The sequence below is a fragment of the Primulina huaijiensis genome, chromosome 9 (genome assembly GCF_012295235.1).
Source record: "Primulina huaijiensis isolate GDHJ02 chromosome 9, ASM1229523v2, whole genome shotgun sequence".
NCBI classification, from domain to species: domain Eukaryota; kingdom Viridiplantae; phylum Streptophyta; class Magnoliopsida; order Lamiales; family Gesneriaceae; genus Primulina; species Primulina huaijiensis.
Window position 1 is genome coordinate 16,462,544 of NC_133314.1, and position 20,653 is coordinate 16,483,196.

A 20,653-nucleotide genomic window follows, 5' to 3' on the forward strand; every position below is an offset into this window, starting at 1 on the left:
GAGCTTTGAATAAACTGAAGAATTTCAGGGAATGTTTGTATGAAAAGTCTGACTTATTGATTTATGATTTGGTAAGCTTCTCAAATCAGTCATCCTTTTTAATTGCAATTGGTCTCTCAATTTAGTTTGGTAAACCCTAATAGAGTCAATTTCCGTTTTTGTTAAGGACTTCAGTTGGCTTTTTGTTAAACCACCAAAACTTAATTGATCTAACAATTTCTCCTTTTTTAGTACAAAATCTGCACATTTATATACTAAAGAATTGAAATTAAATATTATAATTTTATATAAATGAATACAATAATAAAGTTGGTTCAACTAATAAGCTAGAATTATCTGATGTCTTCTTTTCCTTCTAACTGACTCTAACTGCTTGACTAAATTAATTTCCCCTTTTTTATCAACACCAGGGGTCTTTAAAATCTAAAGCACATAGGTCAGTTGAGTAGCAACAGTGTCAATATTCGAGGAAAGCTGATCATTAACTTTGTGGATTTTCTTCGAAAGATGATCATTTGAAACAGAAAACTGATCAGCAAGGTTATGTGCAGTGAATATTTGGTCTTTCTTCACAATTTCCAATTTAATAAGAATACCTGAAAGATATTTGGACAAGGATGCCACTTCCTCTAGCATTTTGGGTCTAATGTTGTCAAATGAGTTGTCAGTGCTAATTTGATATCGTCGAATATTGGAGAAAGATGATTGAAGTTAGACGAGCATTGATTTGATCCAAATAATAATTCTCTGAGGTAATTAGTTCAGGTGACAACACAAGGCTTGGAAAAACCTTGGAAACGATTTTGAGTGAAAGACCTGGAGCCTGACCGGATGAAGGTCCCTTTTCAATCATCAAAATGGGTTATACTAGTTGAGCTTGATCAATAGGGTTGTCAGTCTCTATCTCTTGAATTGTTTCTTCAATAGATTTGAGCGAAACTGACTCTTCCTCACTGGCTATGATAACCGAAAGACCAAATTCTGGTTGTTTAACAATCTTTCTAATTGAATTTTCAATTGCAGTGATGATATCAATATCAAAAGCTTATTCAGAAGAGAATGCTGGAGAAATGATTTCAGGAGCATAAATTTCTGCAGGCTGATCAATTTGAACCGATTCATCAAGTTGTTGTGGTGCAATAGATTGCACAACTTCATCAATATTCGCAAGTGAAATTTCCCTAACCGATGGAGAAAAAATATGTGTTATAATATTGGGAGATGGAGAAGTCAGAATCTCTGGAGGTTGATTGAAAGAAAGCTCAATACTAGCCTTGAGTGAACCATCTGGTACAGTGTCTTGAACGGCTGGTTCATATACATTTCCAAAGGTCAACTGAGATGAATATTCAATTACCTTACCTCCTTGGTTTTTTCTTGAGATTCCACTGGCACAAGCAGTCGATTATCTCTTTCCAGTGATTGACTTTCATTTGCAACAACAAGAGATCCGTTTCTAGTTGATTTTTATCACCGAGATATCGTCGAAAGCTATAGGTCAGGTTGTATTATAGTTGACTCATTGTTTGGCAAAACTGTGGTCAGCTTCTAAATGCGCAATAAATCGATCAAGTAGTCTCTTAGTTTTCTGCAATAACAACTATTTTAACATGATTTAACACCGATTTCTCTAGTGCTATTTATCTATCCAACACAACCTTTTTCGTAGTTTCTTCACAAAGGTAAATTTCCTAAACTCGACCAATTCATTGAAGAACTTAACTTTATCATATGCAAAATCATTCAATTCATCCATTAGAAGATCAATTTGTGTCTCAACTATTGACACTGGTTTAGTTTCCATTACTTCAGTCACATTTTCTTTTCCTTTCCCTGAAACTAATTTGGTTGAAAATATTGAGTCCAGTCCCGACCTTGTGGACTGAATTGGATCTCTTATGACAATTACTTTATATGGACAAAGGGGAAGAAGATCAGATGACATTGTAATTGTCCTTGGTGGAGCTGTAACAACTATCAGCTTGACCTTTTCAATGAGCTTTTCAGTAGCCTTGTCATCAGTTACCTTGATGCGTTGTACCTGAAAGATATGTAAATCTCATAATCACTGGATTGAAAGATCATTTTTCTCTTAGGCTTTGGAACAACAGCCTTACGAACCTTCTTCTCTGATGATTTCTTGGTATCAGTCACTGTTTCTCCGATTTCCTTCTTTACAATCATCATACCATCTAGAGAGATGTTCAGTGCCTATCCTTTAGGCCTAAGAGAGAGAATTTTTGTGGAAATAAAAGCTTTGAACTTATGTATAGTGACTTAGTCATTGAGCAAAACTCCTGCATCTTCAAATAGCATGTTGAGTGGGATAGCAAAGCCAGAAGACTACTTCTCTGATTGAATCATCGCTTTGAGAATTTGGAACAAGATGACAGATTAGTTGACCTTGACCCCAAAGGCAATGACTGTAATCACCAAAAATTTCTCAGCGGTGAAGGCATCGAAGGAGACGCCTTTCCCAAAATAGGCTTGGCCACCACATCAGCTAGCAACTGGTATTCCAGTTTCATTTCCTTCTTTTTCCCAAAAATTTTGATAGATTCATTGGTTGAAGAAAACTTAATCTTCATTTCTTCAACAGCACACTGAGGAATTTCATAAAAGTTAGTTAGCCCCTCAGAAAGCAACTAGAAAATAGAGGAGAAATAGACTTGGTCGATCAATAGATTTTGCACTGCCAGAGGCATCAGTACTTTTCCATCATAAGTAACTTTGCCTCTAGCAAAGAAATTCTTCAGTTAGGGAACATAAATCTCCAATGAGAAGCTGAGAAAGATCCTGACTCCAGATGACTCAATTGCCTTGAAAACTTATTATAACAACATCATCCATAGAATAAATTGACGCAAAGTCAATTTCTAGAGCATGCATGATGTACGAAAGAGTATCATGTGCTGCAATTTCTAGAAATGAACTTGAAGTAGAGATTAAATGATTTCTAAGTGAAAAAGAAGCATGAATCGACACTAAGAAAAATAACTTAACCGAACAAGGTAAGCCAAAAAAGTAAACTGAAAATTTGAAAGAGTTCAATTATTTAAAAATATGCAACATTTGAACTCGCAGACAAACGAGGCACGTGTCACGCTGTCTGTTAGTGTTTTAAAATTTTTCGAAATACAAGGTAGGTACAATGTACGGATCAAAATAGGTTTAAAATACATAAATAAAGAATATATCAAGTCGTCCTTAATGATTAATAAGGATAATTAAATAAGTCATCCTTAATGATTAATGAGGATAATTAAATAAGTCATTAAAGTCAATGCAAATGATAAAATCAGTTAGACTGGTTGGATTGTCTATCAGTTAAGTTGTGAGGCTAACTGTCAGTTAGTGAAACTCAAAGACTAACTGATAATTGTCTTATAAATAGAGCTTCATGAATCTGTATTCTCCATAAATGTATGCATTCTAAGATAAATCAATAAGTTTTTAAATATTTCTAAAGAAGAAAAACTTATTCTCTACAAAGTTATTTAGTTGAAACATATTCCAAACTTGTGTTCTTTTTTAACACACGATCTCAGATTAAATGATGACGAATATCGATATTCAGGTCTGAGCTTGGTCTGAGAGTGCAAAACTATGTGATAGCAATTTCACTTGTGCTGTCGCAAAAAATTGGTGACTCCTTAGCATCAACACCATAATCTTTCAGTTATTGTTGAATTCAAAGCAGTTTGGCACATCATCTCCCAGCGGCTAAGTATTTCAGCTACTGAGTTGAGGTGGAAATCGATGTTTACTTCTTGCTGAACCAAGAAATCAGCCAATCTCCAAGAAACTAACATGATCCACTTGTACTTTTTATATCAAGCTTACAACCTGCATAATCTGCATCAAAATATCAAACTAAATTGAAATATGAGTCATTAGCATACCATACTCTAACATTTGTGTACTTTTAAGATACTTAAAAATTATTTTGGCATCTAAATAATGAGACTGTTTGGATCAAATTGAAAACGAGCACACTTACAGACTGAAAACATGATATCAGGTCGACTAGCAATTAGATACATAAGGGAACCTATTAAATCTCGATACAATATTATCTCGACTGATATTCCTCCTTCGTCTTTATCAATCTTAACTGATGAACTCATGAGAGTTGCTGCAGTTGAACATGATTCTATTCCAAATTTTCTTCAATAATTCTTTGGTGTACTTTGTCTGACTGAAAAAAGTTCCAGCGTCTTATTTCTTGACTTGCAAACCAAAAAAAAAATTATAGGCTACTTTATTTACAACTTCACGTAACCCCAATAGAAAAAATAAGAATTAAAGCACTCAAAAATAACTTGTATGAAAGTGGCCAAAAAGATGACTTTACACAAATGTCATCGCCTCCTTACTTCTCTACTCACTCTTTTCTTCATTTTCTTCTATCAGATTTTGAAAGTATTACTTCAAATACTTGGCATTTATACGTTTTTTGTGTGACTGATCATCTAAACTTGAAAGTCAATATGGATTCTCTTATAGCACGTTGTGGACTTTGAATAAGCCTTTCTAATTGGGAGACCACTTGCCCAACACCCTGTCCTTTGTCTCCAAAAGCAATATGGTTTTCTAGATATCTCCTTCTTGGAAATTTTTCTTTTAAATTATCATGTTACAGATCATTGTCACTTTCTTATTTTGCAAAAATAAAGCATTATAATCTTGCATTCTCAGTTCGTCGACTCCTTCCAGTTCCATGATCATGGCTTCAGAATAACTTTAAGGCGAGAGTTTATTTTGTCTTGCAACCCGCATTGATGGGACTATGATTTCTAATGGTAAGAATGCACCATGGCCAAATGTGAGTGCAAACGGACTTACCCCAATAGCATTTTTTTAAGTCCTATAAGCCCACATTGTCTCTTAGTAATCTTGGCCAATTTCTTGGATTCTCCTCCATCATTCTCAATATAATTTTTATTATCACCTTATTCGATGCTTGGTCTTGGCCATTAGATTGAGGGTAATGAGGGGAGGAGTGAATCATCTTGATTCAATAATCTCCAACAAACTCCTTCATTTATGAACTCTGTGTCTTGGTATGTGGTGATGGATTGAGGTGTTCCGAGCCTGTAAATAATATTTTCATTGACAAAATCAATCACATGTTTTTGTTCTTTATTTAAAGGCACTGCTTCGAACCACTTTGTAAAGAAATATATGACCACAATAATGAAACAATGATCTTCGAAGACGATGGGTAAAGTTTCCCAATAAACTCCATGGCTCATCCATTAAATGATCATGATTTCACGACAGTGTGCAACTCATCGGTTGAAGTTCTTTGTATGTTGCCATACTTTTGACATGGCAGAGATCCTTTAAATATTTGATTCAATCATTAAAAAAGCATGACCAATAATAGTCACATCTTATAGTAACCATCTCATTTTTTCTCTTGACTAATGTGCACCACAAACTCCTTCATGTACATGTTTGAGTATTTCCAATGCTTCTAGAAAACCCAGGCATCTCATGGTGAACCCATCAAGCACTTTTCTATATAGATCTCCTTCTATATAATATAATTAAGAGCTCTCATTTTTAGGTCATATTGGAAGCTTCTCCCTAGTGACTCTAGCACCTGCTTTATTTCATCCTTGCAATCACTTGCTAAATTAATATCTTGATATGATCAGTTAATACAGTTGGAGTATTTGAAAGGGTGGTTGAATAAACACTCGGGCTTTTTGGAATCTTTTGAATATGAATCGGTCTTTTATTTGACTGATCCTAAAATCTTGTTTGTCGATATAAATCAGTTAAATAATAAAAGTGCGGAATTAGACTGAAATATAGATTGAATACTTAGTGTAAGGTACTATAAAAACTTGAATAGACAGAAAGATAGAACACACTATTTTTATGAATGTTCGGAGTTTTCAAATGCTCCTACGTCACCCCTTCTATCTCAAGGATAGGTTTTTCACTACAAAATTTGATGTATTACAACATATTTTAATAATCTACTTCAGTTGAACTTATGCACTGCCAAATTGAAACAATTAGTTTTTCAAATAACTTACAGAAAATAACTGAATCCCTCTTAAAGAGTAGCCTGAATGCTACAAATAAATACAATGAAAATAAGAGCTTAAGTGTGCTATTTGTAAACTGAGATATGATCGAAAAATGTATCGCAACAGATTGATGATTGTAGATAGTTTGTCCTGTATGTTTTTTACCACCCTTCTTCAACTGAATCGATCACCTATATATAGTGTTCGATTCCAACGGTCACATTGAATGTATTTAATGACTAATATCCTTTGAATCCTCGTTTAGTTCAAGTTGATGACTTTATCTAACAGTGGTACGAAATATCCGACTGTTATGCTCTGTTACATTTGTTCTGCTTATGTACGAACTGTCAATATGTCGGCTGATACTACAACTGGTGTCGCGACTAACTGATCAGGAGTCAACTGATTGACATATCAGTTCAACTGGACATTTATTAGTTCAAACTGATGTCATTTTAGTTTGGAATACTTCAGTTGATAAAGATTCTTCCAGTTCAGTTGAGCGAAGTCTTCAGTTCTAATTACCAATTCGTTTACTGAACTTTATGTCATCAATTTTAAATCTTATTTCAGTTAAAATCTCTTGATTATGTCCGATTAGTTTGGTTCTTCAGTTTTCTTTCGGATTTAATTGTAAAACTCTGAAACTTATAATATTCTAACAAATATCCAAATTAAATGTTTCAACTTTAATGCCTATTTGAATATTGATGGATGATTCCTTCTCTGAATCAATACCATATTGTGTGCGAGTTCTGAAGACATTTTCAACCCAGATGCAACTTGTATTAATTCATTCGCTTCCCAATTTTTTTTACAACAAACATGAACAAATGAAACTTTCTCAAATCATCCAATAGTTGTGAAGCTCTCGTGTAATATGGTATTAGGGATAAGCTAGTGTATTTGAACTTCCCAACCACTTGTTTCAAAACCAACTGAGAATCATCTGTTATCAACACTTCATTTTCTCCCAAATCTTTCAAAATCTCCAAACCACTAACAAGTGATTTATATTTGACTTGAATTTTTGGTGCATGGAAAAGCCAAGTTAAATGAGAGTGTTTTCACACCTCTTCAAGAGGTGTTCACAATACTAGCTCTTGCCAACTCTTCCTTACTTGATCCATCGAATTTCAATGTCCATAGTTGAATTCCGACCCTACATATGGGAATCTCAATATGTTTTTCCCCTACTTTATCATGTGAAAGCTGATCAACTAAAAAATTTGCAATAGCTTGGCCTTTCATGGATTTTTGGGGGAAATAAATCAATATAAGTTCGACTAGTGTTAAATATCATTTACCAATTCTACCATATAAAACAAGTCTATCAAGCATATATTTAATAAAGTTCATCTTAGCTACCACATATACTCTCGAAATCACATTTAAGTGGATTAAACTTCATTTCATACTGTCTCATTCTCTGGAAACTCTTCCTCAAATGTTATTCATGTTCATCAGCATGCTTAGACTTCTCCATGATGTCATCTATATACATGTCAAGATTATGTCTGATCATGTGTCTTTGGCTCATAGCTCCTGTATTTTTCTGCACAAATGACATTACCAGCCATTCAAAAGTACCAATATCCCCTGGACACCTAAATGTTGTTTTATAAGTATCTGTCTGCGCTATTTTAATTTGATTATAGCAAAAAAAAAAAAAATCATCCATAAAAGACAACAATTCGTGTTTTTCCACTGAATCAATTAACATATCGACCATATGCATGACATATACATCTATGGAAGTTACATAATTGAAATCACAAAAGTTAATGAATATTCTGACTTTACCCTTTTTTTCATGACTAGCACAATGTTCGAAAGTCATCAAGTGTAGTATCTCACTGGCCTAATTTACTTAGCCTTCAACAATTTTTCAATCTCTTCTTTCACCTTGAACTCGATCTCCTTTGACATACGCCAAGCAGTGTAATGACTGAAGTAAATATCACAATTTATTGATTTAGTAATGTGATATTACTAAATAATTAACGATTTTTAAAGAATAAAATATGACATATCTTGGCCATATGAAGTCCAAATGATTTGAAATTTGGATATAACGAGAAAACTCAAAGATATAGAAGTTTCATGTTTTGAGTTTTGGAAAATTTGATCGTTTGACTGGTCCAAAAGGATATACCAGTGTTAAAAATGTTAAATATTTTATATTATATTATATTAATAAAATATTAAAAAAATTAAATTTGATTTGAGTCGGTGAAATTCATATTCAAATGAACAGAGGATGGAAACAAATGACAGAGCAGATGAGAGAAAATAAGTTTCAGATTTCTTTTTGATCTTGTGAATTATCGATTTATCCAATCGACGAACCGACTTCAGTTTTGGTATCGTTGACACGAGATCTTCGATTTGAGGTATACATTTTATAGTTTTGGTGATGTTTGACATTCTTCGATTTCTAAAATAAATCTGATAAATTGTTAAATCATACAGAAATTGAAGATTTTTGAGTAGTATATGATTTTAACGAAGAAGAGAAGATTATAATGGTGTTAATTTGAATTATTTCCAATTTATTATAATCGTTGGACTGGAACTAGAGAGTTGTTTGTCATTTGTTATTAATTCTGATTATATATTCGGAGTCTACGAAGTATAGGCTATATGTTGATATAAAGTTTTCTTAGTTTAACGAATGTTGTAAAATAGCCTATTATTTGAAGTTAATTTATTATGGTGTATTTGATATTAGTATTGATAACTAAATACACCAAAATATTAATTGTTGAACGATGATGATATATAATCGAGTTTTATATTTTTATTGAATTTATTGTTGTTGGGCTATTTGATGTTATATATTGAGGCTGTTATAATTGTGTTGATATGGTGACAATGATCTGATAAATGTTGTTGAATTATTTAGATACATCACAAGCTTCAGGATCAAAGAAAAAGCTAGATTTTATATATATACTCGATTATCAGGTACGTGTTGACGTACAAGCATATGTTATTATTGTTTAGTATTGATAAATATTATTGTGTTGAACGATAGTAAATCACTGGAATTTGGTGATTTAATATTATATTTGTTGTTGTTTATTATTGTTGATGTTGTTGGCTATCGTTGTTGGGAGATGTCTCGTTAATGTTGTTTGTTCGACGATATTACTGTCGCCGGAGTAGGGGTGCGACGTATCTTTGATGTTGTTGTTGCAGTAGTATGGAAGTGATGTCGTTAAAAAGAAAATTTTTATGCATATGACGTCACATGTTGTATGATTACGTGGCGAGGTTTTGGGCACCACAAGTAGGCTGTCTAAAAACCTTGATTTGGAGTTGATGTTCAACCAACCCTCTATCTAAACCTTACATATCATCATAATCCCATGAAAAAAAAATCTTAAACTCCCTTAAGAAGCAAATAAAATTATTTTTGAACTCCACCTCCAATAATGAACTGACATATACAATCTTAGGATTTTTGAGATTCCTTATATCGACTTCTTCTAGTGGATCTTGCACTTTATATTAGACATCTTCCATCTGAGATGGAGTCATAGCTATCTCGTCCATTTGACGTTCGTCTTCTTGAAACTCTTCTTCCTGAGCCACTTCTATTCCGTGAGTGTCCCCAAACCTCTTATTCATTTATTTTATTCGAAACTTGCTGCACACATACTTTTCATATGGAGGCTGCAACTGTCACTTTCTCTCTACGGTTAAATTCATTCATCAATCTCCTCAATCTTCGGTTGGATCATTGACCTATACGGCACGATGACAGCTGGTTTTAGGATAAATTCTAGTACTTGGAGTTGGTGTCTCCTTGCATAATGCATTTGAATTCCCTTTTACCCATGATCTCACTGGTCTTCCGCCATTTGACCCATTCAAATTCTTTTCTAAATTCAACTTCCTCCCGGGACAACCGATGGGCTTCACCGTATGACTTATCATTTTTTTTTTTGGGATTTTCGTGTTTTCCCTCTGTCAGCTATCTTGCTTGATTGGCTGGGTCTAATTAAATGGGTCCAGTTATATTTTGGGTCCATACATATTGAAATATAGAATTATGTAAGGATGCATTTTTTTATCGACGAATTTCGATTGTAATAGGATTTCAAATGACTAGATTGGGAAGTGAATTTGAAATTGAAGAGGAAAAAAATGAAATAATTGGTCAATATAAATGATATCAAATTTTGAGTCAAACTGATACAATTGATTTGAAATCAAATTATCTCAAATCAACTCATTCAAAAATGTGAGTAGGTCTCTTGTGAGACTGCGTCACGAATCTTTATCTGTGAGACGGGTCAACCCTACCGATATTCACAATAAAAAATAATACTCTTAACATAAAAAGTAATACTTTTTCATGGATAACCCAAATAAAAGATCCGTCTCACAAAATACGACCCGTGAAACCGTCTCACACAAGTTTTGCCAAAAATGTAATGTTAGAGTGTGTTTCATTGATGGATTACAAACTATTAACTAAAAATTTTAAATATCATATGTTTTTAATTATATGTATCAATTGATTAAACTTTAAATAAAAAAGAATTTACTGAAGATAAAAAAAAAACGAAAACAAATAGCTAAAACCGAAAAGTTGTAAAAGTTGTAAATAAGATCAATAAGCCTTTCGAAGGTCGATGGGGGTGTAGCTCATATGGTAGAGCGCTCGCTTCGCATGCGAGAGGCACGGGGTTCGATTCCCCGCACCTCCAAGTTTTTTGCTTCAGTTTTGTGTGCGCGCGAGAAAGTCCCGCTTCTTTTTCCCTCTTCGAAAAATCTTCTGTTTGCTGGTGATTTTTCCTTGATCTGGGATGTAATATTTCCAAATAGATTTTTTTTTCATGCTTGAATTTGCCGATGATGCGGGGTGGTGAAAACTTGTTTCCTGCATCGGTTGGGATTCATTTTCTTGATATTGGGCTGCAACAATGTTCAAGGATGGAAACGAGATGATTCTTGCGTCTGAGGTAAAGATCCTTGGTTTTCGTCCCTTTTTTCTTCCTTTGAGTAGAGTTGATTCTTCTCCATGGCATCAAAACATCCATTTTGTTCTAATTGATTGTCTGCTCTAATCTTCAAACCAGTAATGACACAGCTGATGAGGTTTTTATACTGATTCAAGTTCATCTTCTGATCATTAAGTTATTGAATTTTATGAATGTTTTGTATTACAAGAAGAAATAACGATAGGACTTGAGCTTAATTTTTATGAAGTAGTGGTTTAAGTTATACGAAATAAACTCTGCATATTTCAAGGTCTTAAATCTTAAGATCAATTTCTTGTTCTGGATACAATTTCACACCTTTTCATTTCCAATTTCTTGTTTTAAAGGATTGGAACTGAATTGCTAGTGTTTGGTTTTGGTTCCGGTTTTGGAACCAAATCTTATCGGTTTCTATTATGTAAAATAGTTTCGATTTTGGTTCCCATATGAATGTAACCTTGAATTATTAATAAAAAAAAATTGTAGAGCTTCCCATAAATCCGACTCAACCTAAATCCTCTCCGTCGACCCCATTTTCATTTCATTTCTGACTATAATTCTCAATACAAATCGACGCAATGAGTAATAATAATCTGATAATATTAACATTTATTTCGATTTATTGTTTATTTCTGTTGGTCGATCGACTGATTGAAGAAGAAAATTTCGACCACGTTTTGGTCGACCCAAACGTGTTTCGACCATCTATCCACACTTGAACGTGAATCGACCATCTATCCACTCTTAGATCTACTCAAGACCCAACAATGATCGACCATTGTTTGGTCGACCATTGTTTTGGTCTTTGACCAAAGCTTTGGTCAAAGACCAAAGCAATTATGGTTGACCAGATTGCTTTGGTCTCGACCAACAATATGGTCGATCAAATTGCATGGTCGACCAAATTGCTTTGGTCTTTCACCAAAGCAATTTGGTCGACCATTGTTTGGTCAAAGACCAAAATTTGTGGTCGACCAAAGTTTTGGTCTTTGACCAAGCTTTGGTTGACCAAACAAATGGTCGGAGAGTCGACCATTGTTGATTGTTGGGTCTACTCAATATCTCTATTTGGAGAAAAAGACTCGTAAATTTTAATTGAGGTAAGATGTGTGTCGACTGAGAAGAAAAAAAAGAGAGAATTAATTAAGTTAAAAGAGTTTAATCGCAGTTAATGTAATAATCAAAAGTCAACTCTTTTTTTCTTAAAAAAAAAGTCAGAGTCCATATTTTTTAAATACTTTCTATCTCACTACTACTTTTTTAACTGACCCATCAGCCTTATGCATGTTGCAAAACCTATATATCACAAAGGTCAGTAAATCGACTGGGATCGAGCAGGCTCCTTCAGGATCTGCTCCTTATTTACTTATGATTGTATGAATATCAAACTTCAACGCAAAAACCGAGAATGTATGATAAATGTGATGATAAGAGATCTCCAGAATGAAGCCAACATAATCTTTTGTGATGCATTTCAAGCATTATAAAGAATAACAACTGTTCTGTCCAGAATTTTGTCTCCTGATTTCATGTCAAAGTATGTACGTGTGTTATGCTCACATTTTTGTCTAGTGCTATGTTTCTGTCGTCTGTTAAGACTTAATATCTCAGACTGTTCCATGCGGTTGGGACAAAGAGAAACTGTATAAATTGCATTTCTCTTAACATGGCTTGTAGTCATGCTTCAAGTCACAATTGGCAACCAGTTTCATTACTCTGATGCTGCCAATGCAATTCTACCTCGTGAATTTTCTAGACACGCTAACGTAAAATACAAGACTAATCCCAAAAGGCAGCATGACCATAGTAAAATCTGAATTCTGAATACCAATAACCAGTGTACTGAATTATGTAGACATATAATATATTGAACGAGAATGGAGATCATAATAATGCTTGTTACGTATTTTATTATGTGGATTTTACTTCCTCGAAAACTTGTGTTTTACTTATGTATGTGCTCGCTGGGGAAAGTTTTCGAGTTTCATACCATAAGTAGTCCATAGACCTTTCATAGACACTAGTTAGCAATTTCTCCTCTTTCTGATCTCAACAAGAAATTAGGAATTGTACCTGTTATGTTTCTGAACTTGACGAACTTAGCCTAGTTTTGAATCTTGGATTGTAAATGGTTTTGGTGTTAACTTTTTGACCGGGAGCTGTAAAAATCGGAGACATATGGTTAGGATCAAATATTACTTCAAGGAATTGTCATGTTCTTTAAGAAGGATGGTTTCCAAGTAACAAGGTCTTTCCACTCTGCTATGTCTATCTTTCCATCTCATGTAATCTGATTCATCGAATGTCTGCATATACAAAAGCAAGTATTAACATCAACAGTTACAATTAGCAGAGTAAGTAAGAAGGTCTGCATTGTCCGCAACTTTTCTATTATACCTTCTATAGTATCTTCAGACAGGATCCAGTTTGATTTATCAAGAAATTTCTTGATCATTTCCTTTACCTTGACCCAAGTAAGTTAAAGTATCTGATTTACCTGTACAAATCTTTGAATAATTTTATTATTATTACCTCGCCATCCAGTCTGCCATATACCGTACAAATTAATTATGACTGTAATATGAGAAAGTAATGTGCTTGAAAGAATGGCTAGCAATAGGAATTTAGACATAAAGAGTGATCGTTAGTACAAATCGCTTTCTCTTCTTGAGGCGTATGATCAGGATGAAATGTGTTCATAGATCTGGCGAACTCCCCAAAATCTATTGCTCCCTCATGTTTCAGGTCAAATAAATCAAAGATCTGCCGAGTTAGAAACAAAACTATAACTCACAACTACTAAAACAACATAAATATACGAAAGAGAAAAAAGGAGAGCGATTGGCAATGACTTCCTCGGTTTCAAGGACAAAAACAACTCTAAACCATGATTTGGATTTAGTGATTGGCTTCATTTTCTTATATTTGACTACAAAATTTACGTTTTTTTTCTGGTTTTGGGGGCATCTGTAGGTCCATCCTGAATTGAACTTTGCAAAAATGAAGCCAATCATTAGCTTCTTGCAGACACTGCCCTTATTCAAGCTGTGGTGATTTGAGTAATGTCTATAATCATGGAGTTTATTTATAATCACGCAACTATGGTGCTGTCCATGTTGATAGAATGTCATAGTTCGAAAATCATGAGCTGTGAAAGAAGTTAAGATCATTCAATATGAGATGATCGTGAGAGTACGAGGTGTTGAATTTGAATCTTTCAAGAATTTGTTGGTGTACCGTTTTCGTATACTTAATATGCAGCGAAAATTTTAAAATTTTGTATTGACGTTCAAAATATTTTTGGGCGTCGTATGATTTAAAATCATTCATAAGACGTTTTGATTTGATTTATCTTTGTGTATTAATTTTTCAACTTTCTAATCAAATCCACGATCTGAAATGCCGTTCCTTTAATAGATTGCACGAGAAAACTAGGAGAAATTTACGTCGAGATGATTGCCGGAATTTTTGAAAATGCCAACGATGCAGCGGCAGCGGCGGTGAGCTGGTGGTGTTGTCGTGGTATCACGGCCGAGGCTTGTCTAACAAGAGGAAGGGGCCGATTTTTGTAGAAGAAAATTCTAGCATCTAAAATATGACATCAAATGTTATATTTATAAATTTCATGGACCGACGTAGAATCATACTAGGTCTCTTGAAGATTATTAGTTCTAAGTTAGAATTCTATTAGTATTCTAACTTGTATATATTTATTTGTCAAAACTCTAATAGGTTTTATGATCTAATAACTAGGACTTTAGATTTGTATTAGGTTCTTCAATCCTATCATTTAATCCATGGATGAGTCATGATCCCATGTCGTTAATTTTTTCACATTTTTGAAAACCGCTGTCTTTGGCAAAAATTGATTTTACAAACCATTTTCTATAATATATATACAATGAACTATTTAATTAATAATTTTATAAAAACACCAATTTAAAATTCTTGAAATTACAACTAATAAAAACTAAAAAGACATACAATCATTCTCAAACAATTAAACCCAAAAGTAAAACCAAAATGGTGCCCACATAAACGTGCCATAATCCAGAATATTTTGATCCAAAATAAGTCTACAACACCAAAAACTCTAGTTATAACTATACGTGCATATTTTTTCCAAGCTTTTTTTCTTCGTCGAATCTGCCAAGTGTTTATCATTTCTAACCTATCCTGCTTTGCAAAACAAAAACCATGGTTATATTTTTAAAAAAATTAAAAAAAAAAAAAAAAAAAAAAAAAAAACCATGCATCAAAGCTATAATAGAGAGAACTGAAAATAACTTGAACAAAATCAAAAAGTGTCAGTAAAACCAGCTCCAAAATCTACCACTGTTAACATCAATTTAACTGTGAGGGCACCTGATTACCATGTAATGACCAAATAACCACGATTTATCAGCGTCAACAGCGAAAAAGAAATAAAAATTTCTGTTTGGGACTCCAGAAATTTCAACATGACCTCTCCGTAATAGGACATCCGAAAAAAATCAAAACGACATAACAACTGGATACTCGAAAATAAAGTCCATCAATTCAAACAGAAAACAAATAGCATGCAGAGCCGGTCAAGTTCGATCACTCCAAATAAAATCTATCAATCAAGTTTAACAACATACAAATACATGAGGTATCTCCTCGACAAATGACTCAAGATGTAGTTATTTAGTACTTACCAACAAAAATATCCGAAATATCTCAACAGCGCAAGAGAAGCAATTCCTTGGAAAGAGAGGATTTATACTTTTGAAACTTTGCAAATGTTCGTTCACTATTTACTTAAGATATCAAAACATCTAAATCACAAGATTAACACTTTTGTCTGACAAATAAACGCTCCTTCGTACAAGGAAAACTGGAAAAGCAATTGAATTGAAAGATTTCGCCCCATTAAACTTTTTCATAGATGTGCTTGCTCATGCCTACAAATAATAAAGTAGAGATATCAAACAATTGTGAAATGAAAAGGAAACATAGAATTATGGAGGGAAGCATTCCATACCTACTCCTAAATATAATCTTGTATACATTTTGCCAACTCAAAACGCACCGCATCGATTTCTTCTCGAGAGTACTCCGATTTTTTAAACTGTGAACACACACAAAATATGTTAATCAAAAAACGATCATTACTGAATTTGCAAAATGTTAAAATCGATCATGTAATTATTTTAAAGAAGCAATATAATATTACTATTGATCGTAGAAAATAACTCTCGATAGTTGCAATTTCTTCAATAATATGTCTCATAAATCTCATCACATAATAAGCACATTGTTTTGCATTTGGTTTTCGAGAGCCCATGGTAATTAGAAACAAATTGTTAATTAAAAATATGCGCATTAAAGTTGCCGTTAAACATAATTACACATACCTTTACCACTTCCCACAAAGCATTTTTTATGCCTTTCCTTCCTTTGTTTGAATTAAACAATCTTAAGACCCTACATACATTAATAATAATTGATGTAGTTTTTTATTGACTAAATTAAATCCTTAATAAAAAAAGTAAATAACCTTTCAAGCTTACCTGTAAATACGATGAAAAATTTTTTGTGACCATATCAAGAGATGACGAAATTATACTACTGATTAATTTATATACCTATGTTATACAAAAATGTATATATACACATATTATCTTATAATAATATTTCGTTCAGTTTTTGAATGATTTCCCAAATTCACGATTCTATCAACTTGCAAAGAAAATGATCGAAAATACTTATTCTGATTTTTTATTTTTGAATGATTCACAAAATGATAGGCTCTTGAATCACACAATTTCTTAAGAGGAAGCCCATGATTTAGCCAAGTGGGCACTGATACGGGATAATATCCAAACTTCATTTTACTTTTGTTGGGCTTTTGTCATTTGAAAATTATTAGTCAAAGTTGAAATTAATTTGATCATACATCCATCTTGGGGTTTATTTCATCTTATCTATGTGGGCATTGCTCCCATGATAAGATGAATGATCAAGATTTGCTCATGCATATATAGGACCCACTTTTTTTTTGGAAATTGTATGTGTGACAAGATTTTACCGTTGAAATGAAGTGAGGGTAATGCCCACATAGATAGGATCTCATCTACTCCATCTTGGATATCACACATGCAAAATTAGCCAACCCATTTTCATTACACTCTCCACAGTTCTCTTTCTTGTCCCCAACAAGACCTCCACATGACTTCAACCATGCCACAAATCTTGCTCTCAACACCCGACCCGACTTGACCTGATCCTCTCTCGACTTGTGCCCAGTTCAATATGCGAACCAGTCGACCTGTTTCTTTCAACTTCATCACCTCCTCCACCCTCGCCCATGAGTTGAACAAGATCGACCTGGTGAGTTTCCGGCAACTACCGGAGCTTGTGCCAGTCCTTGTACGTCCACCGTGTCGGCAGTGGTGGATCCATATAACTAGGCTAGACTGGCCCTATTTTTGAAGCTTATATATACACGTACATACACATACATAAAGCGATTTTAAACTAGATTTTGAAAATTCTAGTTTAAAAGTAAAACAAATTATTCATTAATCCAATTTCAAAGTAATTAAAATTTGATTATTATAAAATATAACTTATCTACGTTGAATTTAGATAGAATTAACATAATGAAACATCGGAAACAAATATAACAAACTTTATTTTTTTTGTATTATTATTAACAATATTGGTATCGAAAAAAATTAAAAAAAAATCACGACACTTATAAGATATATAGATTAAAATACTAAAGTATTAACATAATGTTGGAGCGATCTTCATCTATTAATTTTGTATCGATACATTTTTTCACGTAAACTTTATAGTCCCCCTTAACGAAATTTCTCAGTTCCGCCCCCGGCGCCGGGTCGGCCGGGAGGGGGGATTGCCGGGAAGTCGCTCAACTTTCAGCGCTTCACGGAGCCGGAGGATTTTCTTTCTTGTTCTCTCTCGAATTTGTCTCTGACGATGAACATGTTTTCTTTCAAGGATCTAGGCACGCCCGCTGCGATGACACCGTTTTGCGAATAGGTTTTTGGTGTCTTGGATTTCTCGAACTCAAATTTTGGTGTCTGCGTGGTTGGTTTGGAAGAATTAGCTCTGGCCTCGAGCTCCTCCAGCGTGTGGAAGGAAAAGCTCTTGCGCCGGAGCGGCCGTGCCCTTGGTGCGGAGGGACTAGTTTCCTGTATCTTCTGCGGCACTGGGGTTGGCGGTAGCAGTGTGGTGCTGAGTTTAGGCTTCAGGTCTTCCAACACCTTGCTGACTTCGTCCCACGTGCGGGGGGACTCTTCGATGGCGTTGAGCTTCTCAAGAATGGGAGCCGGCACGTGCGAGGGCTTCTTCTCATTGTCTGTCTCGGGATATTGATTAAGCCATGGCTCCTCGATTGCATAGACGTCGAAGATAGAGAAGCTTGCAGGTGATGGACGGTAGGGTACCACCACTGTGTCCTCGATCCTCTTGGATGAAGTGCACCCCATTGCAGCAGAAACTAGCTCTCTTCCTGGGATTTCGGAGAAATCGAGGAAGAACTAGATTCTGTTTTGTGCATGGAGATATATGAGAGAGTGGATGAAAGAGGAGAGGATATCGTGTTTCTTGATGTGGTTGGGTTCATGATCTTGTTTGTTATTGGTTGGAATTTCGCATCTTGTATCATTTCTGGCTCCATTTTTTTTGCGGTTGAAATGATCCCATTTGGAAGAAATTGTCATTTAGTCCGTGAATAGGATAAATGTTAGAATTCAAAATAAAATTACAACATGAGAAGAATGGTAAAAACTTGTGTAAGACGGTATCATGAGTCGTATTTTGTGAGACATATATCTTATTTGGGTCATCCATGAAAAAGTATTACTTTTTATGTTAAGAATAATACTTTTTATTGTGAATATCGGTATGATTGACCGGTCTCACAAATAAAGATTCGTGAGACCGTCTCACGAGAGACCTACTCCATGAGAAAAGATCATATGTTTAACATGAAATTTCTACACTCTATATATAACATATGTGGTAGTTAATCTATCATTTACGTTATATATACGTAATGAACTGCATTTCATCTATTATATATATATATATATATAATAAGGAAATTTACTTTTGCCGATCTCTGATATTTAACGTTTTGAGATTTTATTCTGATATCTAATCAAAAATGATTTTGGCAATTTTGAAAATTTAATCGTGGTGTTAGTCTTTTCACATGAATGTGCTTATGTAATACTAGATATATCAATACTACGCAGATAAAAGATTAAAATCGGGAAAAAAAATTCTTAGATTGAAATCGATAACATATATAACTAAAATCGTAACTAAATTTATAATTTCCAATATTTAAAAGAGGAGGCAGGCCTATTAAATTGGAGCAAAAATTTATCCACCTTTTAAGAGAGTGCACATCCATACCATCGCCAAGCATGAGTCCGTGACCGCATTTGAACCTTTATTTCAAAGAAAAATATGTTGGCATTTGATTCGACCCTTCTAGCGCGATTTTGATAATAGAAATCTTACTTCAAATGGTCCAAAAAAAAAAAAATTATATTGCAAGTATGATATATATTTTTAACTAGATTGAAATAAAAGTAAAAAATAATATTTATCTTACCATATGAACCCAATATTTTAAAAGATAAAATAACTTTATTTTTTTTAAAAAAATTATATTAGCGTCTAATTACACAAAAGAATTATATTATTTATTATCTTTTTCAATTTGATATCATTGACTTAGTAACCGGTAATTTAGGTGATCAACATTTAACATTACATTTTATTTCAGAACTCATGAAAATTTGATATTGAAAATTTCTAATTGTTTATTTTTATTTTTATTTTTTTACAAATTTCAATAACATATATTTTGTGTTTTGAGTTATATCTCAAAAAATGATTATTTTTCTAATTTTTTTTAAAAAATATTTGATAAGACAATTAATAATTGCTATTAGAAATTCAGAACACCGTGTATTGTTCAATGCACGATTCACGAATTGATTATTTTTCCAATTTGTCTATTTTTAAAATAAAATAAATGATAAAATTATACAACTAAAACATGCATATCCAACTATTAGTTTATAAACGTTTTCCAAATCTTCAAGTTATATAATTTTTTTAATTATAATAAATATAAATTTTATTTTTATATATAGTCATTATGACACCAAATTATCTGTATTTGTAGCGAAAAATAAAAATAAAACAAAGAAAAAACATTAAGTCTGAGTCATACCAGATATATTAAATAAATAATTTTGTGATAAAATAACAAGAGAAGAAACACATGGTAATATAACGAATGTATAAAATAATGTAAAAGAATTTTTCATGTATTGATGATAATAATAAAAAAGTGATTCGAGTTTTTACTGTAAATGAATTGAATAAAGAAGATAGAGTTAATACTGTTGAAGGTCATTGATTCATAAGGTCCATCGTATAACATTTCAGAACTGAATCAGTCAAGCAACTTATTGGACAGACTCTGAAGATTATCCAGAAGATTTTTTAAGGATCATATCCTAGCTGACAATATCAGATGAATATCCTTCGTACCTTACATCTTTTTATTTCGTTAAAAACGTAAGATTTCATGTGCAATATCAG

The 20,653-nt window shown here is 33.4% G+C and overlaps 1 protein-coding gene and 1 non-coding gene across 2 annotated transcripts; one reads left to right on the forward strand and one right to left on the reverse strand.

The window, feature by feature from the left end:
* The first annotated feature begins 10,692 nt into the window (after positions 1-10,692).
* TRNAA-CGC (transfer RNA alanine (anticodon CGC)) lies at positions 10,693-10,765 on the forward strand. Its single transcript has one exon. It is a non-coding gene; the product is annotated as a tRNA-Ala (tRNA).
* Positions 10,766-17,943: 7,178 nt separating this feature from the next.
* Positions 17,944-18,516, reverse strand: LOC140983918 (uncharacterized). Its single transcript, XM_073451073.1, has one exon. The coding sequence runs from the start codon at positions 18,514-18,516 to the stop codon at positions 17,944-17,946; it is 573 nt and encodes a 190-aa protein (XP_073307174.1).
* Positions 18,517-20,653: the final 2,137 nt, after the last annotated feature.